Source organism: Sinocyclocheilus rhinocerous, unplaced genomic scaffold, assembly GCF_001515625.1.
Source record: "Sinocyclocheilus rhinocerous isolate Xijiao unplaced genomic scaffold, SAMN03320098_v1.1 scaffold4377, whole genome shotgun sequence".
NCBI lineage: Eukaryota > Metazoa > Chordata > Actinopteri > Cypriniformes > Cyprinidae > Sinocyclocheilus > Sinocyclocheilus rhinocerous.
The window spans coordinates 105,935-113,234 of NW_015656210.1; the positions used below are offsets into that span (position 1 = coordinate 105,935).

The window sequence follows — 7,300 nt, forward strand, 5'->3', positions numbered from 1 at the left end:
TATTGTTTATTTAGTACTGACCTGAATAAGATATTTCACATAAAATACATTTATGTATAGTCCACAAGAGAAAATAATAGTTGAATTTATAAAAATGACACCGTTCAAAGGTTTACATACGCTTGATTCTTAATACTCACACACATAGTGTTTTTGTTTAGTGATAGTTGTTCATGAGTCCCTTGTTTGTCCTGAACAGTTAAACTGCCTGCTGTTCATCAGAAAAATCCTTCAGCTCCCACAAATCCTTTGGTTTTCCAGCATTTTTGTGTATTTTGAACCCTTTCCAACAATGACTGTATGATTTTGAGATCCATCTTTTCACACTGAGGACAGCTGAGGGACTCATACACAACTGTTACAGAAGGTTCAAATGCTCACTGATGCTCCAGAAGGAAAAACCATGCATTACGAGTCGGGGGGTGTAAACTTTTGAACAGAATGAAGTAAATTTTTCTTATTTTACCCAAATACCATATTTTTTTCATTTAGTACTTTCTTTCAGAAGCTACAGAAGATACTTGCATGTTTCCCAGAAGACAAAATAAGTTAAATTTGTCTTGATGTTGAAATTCAAAAAGTTTTCACTCCCCGTCTCTTAATGCATTGTTTTTCCTTCAATAATAATAATTTAAAAAAAAAACTGATATTGGATGCATTTCTGGTTTATGTTTCTGTCGGATGCATGAATGTCTCAGTTTGCTTTCTGATCTCACTAGCTTTAATTATGCAACTTTGTTGGCTAATGAATGCATAACTTACCAGCTGGACATAAAGTAATGTAAATAGAAGATAACAATGGTGACATTAAACATTTTAAATCTGTCTGGCTCCATGCAGCGCTCAGCCTCACGTGTCAAAACAAACAGCGCCAGTGATGCTCCAGTGATTCCTCCTCTAGAGGCCGCTCTCGCACTGTGTAACGACAGCACACTCTATAATGTTTGTGTGCCACGGACCAATTATCACCTCAGCTGAAACAACAGCGCAGCGCCAGCAGATGCCTTTACCTGCTGAGTGTGGTTTTACCTTTGATTATCATGATCTAATTGTGTGATACTATGGATGATCGATGGTTAATTTTTTTTAAATTTATAACTCCTTCAAAAACAGCTAGAAACCTTGGAGTTGTGATTGATGATAAGCTGAATTTCTCAGACCACATTGCTAAAACTGCCCGGTCCTGCAGATTTGCTTTATACAACATTAGGAAGATCAGGCCCTTTCTTTCAGAACATGCAACACAACTCCTTGTTCAAGCTCTTGTTCTATCCAGGCTGGACTATTGCAATGCTCTCTCGGCAGGTCTTCCAGCCACTTCTATCAAACCTCTAAAATTAATCCAAAATGCCGCTGCAAGAAGTCGCTTTGGATAAAAGCGTCTGCTAAATGACTAAATGTAATGTTAATGTAATGTAATGAAAGTAGAGCCCTTACTAAAACACAGTCAGAATATTTAAATTTTACCCTATAAATATGAGGTTGTTACAATTTTTACAGATATTACGTTTTTTTTAATGAGCATAAATTTACATCTGCATCATGCCATCAAAGTCAGGGAACGCCAACCTGTTTCATGATATTAAACAATATCACCTGTTAAACTAAGAAATTAATATCTCTATTAAGATATTTTAAGGAAAACGGACAGAAAAATGATTTACTTAAATTTACTCGTGCATATTTTGATGTAGAAAAATTATTTTATTATAAGTTTTTAGAATATTGTACCTTAGATTTGTAAAATATTTACCAGTTTGGCAAGTGTTTGTCATGTTCTGAAAAAGAGTAAAATCCACAATTAAATGTCAGGTTACAACTTTCACTCAGGAGAAGAAATCTGCATTTAAACTTGAAAGAAATAAAGATTTGACATTTATCGACATATAAAAAAATATATATATTATCATGATGATTTTTTTGGGCCATATCGCCCAGCCCTAGACCTCTTTACTTACAAAATACACCTTTTCTGTTAACTGTAATGTGCATATACCGCTCAGTTACGCTGTATAAACTTTGCTTAAAAGCATTCATTAAAACGGTTTTGTAATGTTTTTTTTTTCTTGTAGATTTTCTCGCAAGAGTACATTAACTTGCTGTTATCCATGTATTTCTTCGTGCTGGGAGTATTAGCGCTGTCTCACACAATGAGGTATGAAAATACGTAGAGCTTCTAAAATGTTTCGTGAGTTTGAGTTGTGTAATGCTTTTAATATGACATGATTTAGGTTAACTATTTTGGTGTTGCTGTCCCAGTCCCTTTATGTGCAGAGTTTTCCCTGCTAACGTGCCAAATAAGCAGTACCAGCTGCTGTTCACCCAGGGCTCAGGAGAAAGCAAAGAGGGTGAGAAGTGTTGGGACATTTACAAAACTACATTTGTGTGTATGGTGTATAAATACTCTTAACGTCCCTGTTATCTCCCACAGAGATCGTCAACTATGAGTTTGACACTAAGGATCTGATATGCTTGGGAATCAGCAGTGTGGTAGGGGTCTGGTACGTCCTCAAAAAGGTAGAGTAGATCTGTCTTAATTTAGATCAAACTGTGTCTGCATTTGTTTTATATAAAAATAAATTAGTTAATCTTGCTGATGCTTTACGTAGGCCAAATGCATATTCTGTGTGTACATGATTTAAATGTTTAAATCCAGTAAATAGCAGTAGTTTCAAGCTCCTGCCCTTTAACTATATTTACTATATTTGGTCACACTGACCAAATTGTTGATATTATTTCAGTGTATTACATATAATAAATATAGAAATATTTAACATTTATGCATGAAAGCTCTGGCCATCATTCACCGATAACTACTAACATATTAATTACATATACTGTATATGTGTGCTTTATACGTATGCACATACATTTGTCTTTACCCTTATACTTGTCTCCACATTTACATTTGGCAAATGCTTTTATCCAAAGTGAATTTCACCGTATTCAAGATATACATTTTATCAGTTTACACTTTCACTGGGAACCAGGGTTGTTGCAATATAGTAGTGCCATTATTGACAGTGATGTGATATTTCAAAATTGAAATACTGATGGTGTGTTAATATTACACATAAAATATAGTAAATAATCCAGAGCCAGTAACTGTCTCGTTGACGCTGGCTTTGTTTACATGCACAACTTTTGTTTCAATCGGACTGAATTCATTCCGACTGATGAATCTGAATGTAGTGTTTACATGAACGCTAAATAACGTGATCGGGTTGATGTGTGCGTTTATATGTCACAAGCTTCAAATCATAATAGTTTTTTTTGACGTGCACACTGCACAAATATAGAGTTTCCCACTGTTTGCACATAATAACCAACTCTCCTACACCGTTTCTTTATTTGTTTTAAACAGCAGAATTAAGATTGATCCACTTTTAGATAGATATTACATATAAACCGCTGGGCCGTGATGCTTATATTTATCATGCAGTAAAATCGCTTTGTTAAAACGCAGTTAGAATAGTTTTATGACAGGACACTCATTTATACAGCTCTTTAGTCAACGGGAAGAACAGCTTGCTCCACCGTATTAGAAAAGCAATAAACCATTCCTTACAATCCGGTCGAAATCTGATTCAGGTCAAGCTCAAGTCGGATCGAGTGAGGTGTTTACATGAAGTCTTTTCAGCCCGATTGAGCCGTCAATCCCATTACAAACAGATTATTTGGTTGCATGTAAATGTAGCCACTGTAACTCAAAAAAAAACAAAAAAAAAACGAGTCATTGTATAGCTACTACTGCGGTACCAAGAGCTATATAAATGCCTAATTTATTCTTTCTTTCATTCATTCATTCATTCATTCATTCGTTATTGCTTTAACTTGGACAGCCCTAAATTCAACACAAGAAACCCACACAAGTTTTTCACGCAAGTTGCAGTCTCTTTTTCTGCTGCCTTTTGATTGACACGAAATAATCGGGCCTGATCACCCATAGCAGATAACGCAGATAATTGCTTTTGTCAGCTGATGCAGATTATTGGCAGATATATCGGTGTATCCCTACTGATTATCCTTTGGCTAACTGCTAGCTGGTCAAACTTGTTCTTAAGATACAGTCCTAACATAGTGGCTATGTTTATGCAACTGGCCCCTGATTGAGCCATACTCTTTTTCAAACTCTTCAAAACAGGTTCTATGGCGTTTTACTAGAAATGAAGTTTCCATAACTACAGTACTCTTGAGTGCAGTACATGGATGCTCAAGTTTGGATGAAGTTACATTGGTTTGAATAGTTTGAGAAGTTTTTGCAGTGATCAGTGTGCATGTACACAGGCTCAGTGTTTGAACTAGATGTGAGCAGTAACTGTTAGTGCTGAGAGATCAAGTGAGATGTAACCTGGGCTCTCTTGGAAGTTCAGTGGTTTCTGATCAAGGTAGCAGTGCTGTACTTTAAATGAATCGCACAAGTTGGTGTTCTTTCAGATGGGCTGGATGATAGTGGATAACAACTTATAGTTTGTTCTGCTATATTTGTTGCCTTTAGCTTTAAAAAATAATTTTAAAACTCATTTTAAAACTCATTTTAGTCAACCATCAAAAAAAAACGTTTAGTTGACAAGCATATATAGACAAATGTCTTTGTGTATTTCCTGACAGCATTGGATAGCCAATAACCTGTTTGGTCTGGCTTTTGCCCTGAATGGAGTTGAGTTGCTCCACCTCAATAACGTCAGCACTGGATGCATCCTGCTGGGCGGTCTGTTCGTTTACGATGTGTTCTGGGTAAGTTAGGGGAATTTTAAATGCACTATTGTAAAGCCTGCTTAATATAGGGCACACAACGTGTACTCTTTTTGTTTTCTAGGTTTTTGGCACCAATGTTATGGTGACAGTTGCCAAGTCCTTCGAAGCCCCAATTAAGTGTGAGTTTCTGATTTATCCATCCATCCTTCTCTCCATTAATCTCCAGAACAGAAGGTTGTTGGTTCTCTCAGGACCATATAACCATATAGTGGTTACCAACATTCTTCAAAACGCTTCTGTGGTCACAAATACGTCATGCAGCTTTGGAACAACATGAAAGGGAGTAAATGATCACAGAACGTTCTTTTTTTTTTTTTTTGAACTAGTGAATTTAACCTCTTAAGCGCTTCAAACAAACTCATATACCCACAGCATCGTGATGCTTGCCTGACAGGTGCTCTGACAGATGTGCTTGCTGTTCTATACAATTTCCTCTGCACATGACTTGCATTCTGTGGTTATGTGTGTTGTTTAAATGTTAAAAATTCGATATTTTCATTTTGCATAAGAATCATCCTCAAAGTAAGTGAGTCTATAACAGACTGCACTGGACAGACATAAGTACATAACATATAACATGCAGTTACATTTTCCTTAGAGGTGCACCGATCTATCGGCCAGGGATCAGAATTGGCCGATTTTCCTCATGATCGGCCCGGATCGTTGATCGGCCGGTCAGTCTCACTTCTTTCCAATTTCGAGCCGATCCGTTTTGTTACCAGCGGCACAGGCAATAACGTCAGCCGCGCATTCTCGCTCCCTTATAGTGTTTACAGATTTAAAGAGTTATTGTAAATTATTATTTTTTAAACATTTTAATTTCTTTATTATTATTCATGCAGTATAATACAGTGCACTTGTAGGTACGATGTACCTATAACATGTCATTAGCTATTTTTTAATCTTAATAAAATTGTTTACTAATTGTAATTTTTTTTTAATCCAGTCATACTGGAACAGCTCTTGAAATGTAGTCAAAAGGCATAGGGACCCTGATAATCACCTCTTCTGCTAGAAATGACTACTCTTAATCTTAATATTTCTGTAGTTAATTCTCACTCTTATATTTCACTATTTCCCACTCCTTGTTTGTTCTAGTGGTTTTCCCACAAGACTTGCTGGAGAAAGGTTTGGATGCCAGAAACTTTGCCATGTTGGGACTGGGGGACATTGTCATTCCAGGTAAATATATGAAGATTATTTCTGAGACACATTGACATGTTTAAGACAGCTACTGTATGTATTGCACAAGACGGGCCTCATTTATAAAATGTTGCACAGAAACCATCCTAAAATGTATCTTGCGATCATCTCTCAAATATGTGTAGGTGTGATTCATATGGCGCTTTTCCACTGCACGGTACGGCTCTGTACGGTTCACTTTTTGGGGGTTTTCCACTGGGTACGGTACCTGGTACTTTTTTTAGTATGATAGCAGAGGAGCGGATCCAGCGAGAGCCTGATGGGGCGACGCGGAGTGAAAAAGTTTTTTTAGAGTCGTGGTAGTAGAGGCGGCGCAACTATAACCACATGTGAATAATCCCGCCCATTCTAAAGCGGTGCTCAACTGCAGTGGAAACGCAAACCGTGCCGAGCCGAACAGTGCCGTGCCGTACTGAGCCGTGCCGAGTCCGTACCACGCAGTGGAAAAGCGCCAATAGATGCGTACGTGTTGTCTCTTTCAGATGTGAAATCTATGAATCGCGAATGATCTTGAACTTGCGAGCAAATGAATGGTTTCAGCTCTCTGCTTGTAAACGACTCCTAATTAATGTCATTAACATAAAAGATCACCAGTCATCGTCCAAATGCTTTAATTTATAACAGCGAGCTGCAAGAACAGCTTACATTTCCAGAAACCTGCAGTACTCCGACAAGAAAAAGTGTGTACGTCTGCTCAGACCCTGACGTGGCGCTGAAGTTTTTACAAATATGAGCGCTGGTGTGGATTTAAGCGTACACGCACTCTTAAGATCAAATCTGAGCGTACACACACTTTACAAATGAGGCCCAACCTGTGAACTCTTAGCCATGACCATTATATTCAGTATTTAAAGGAAAAGCTTGTTACTGAATCCACTCTTTCCTGTTCTGTCAGGAATCTTCATTGCTCTGCTCCTGCGCTTTGATGTTAGGTAAAGTCTTTTCTTTTTGTTTTATGTGACTTCAGGTGCTTTTAGTTTTGATTTACAGCTGTTCTGTCATTTTCTCGTCTTTCACTCTTAGTTTGAAGAAGAACACTCGAACTTACTTCTACACCAGTTTCCTGGCTTACATCTTTGGCCTGGGTCTTACCATATTCATTATGCATACCTTTAAACACGCTCAGGTAAAAACAACAATAAAACACACTATCATGGTCCTTCATGAAAGAAATCAAGCCAAGATGACGCTGAATGTATGGAAGCATATGGGTAGCAAAATTCATTTTGAAATGTAATATGCAAAATTACAATGTATTTCTGTATTTAAATTTACATTTTCCCATACATATGTGCAACATTTAGTGCAAAATGAAAATTAAATTTCAATTATATATATA

The 7,300-nt window shown here is 37.1% G+C and overlaps 1 protein-coding gene across 2 annotated transcripts in view; it reads left to right on the top strand.

Annotated features, from left to right (window-relative positions):
- The window catches only part of LOC107719905 (histocompatibility (minor) 13), a 33,332-nt gene that overhangs the window by 14,704 nt on the left and 11,328 nt on the right, over positions 1–7,300 (top strand). For both annotated transcript variants that reach the window (XM_016527447.1, XM_016527448.1), the window contains exons 2-9: positions 2,073–2,155; positions 2,260–2,348; positions 2,432–2,517; positions 4,612–4,737; positions 4,820–4,877; positions 5,857–5,940; positions 6,857–6,893; positions 6,985–7,087. In XM_016527447.1, coding sequence (XP_016382933.1) covers positions 2,073–2,155; positions 2,260–2,348; positions 2,432–2,517; positions 4,612–4,737; positions 4,820–4,877; positions 5,857–5,940; positions 6,857–6,893; positions 6,985–7,087 — 666 coding nt within the window. The remainder of the gene's footprint in view (positions 1–2,072; positions 2,156–2,259; positions 2,349–2,431; positions 2,518–4,611; positions 4,738–4,819; positions 4,878–5,856; positions 5,941–6,856; positions 6,894–6,984; positions 7,088–7,300) is intronic.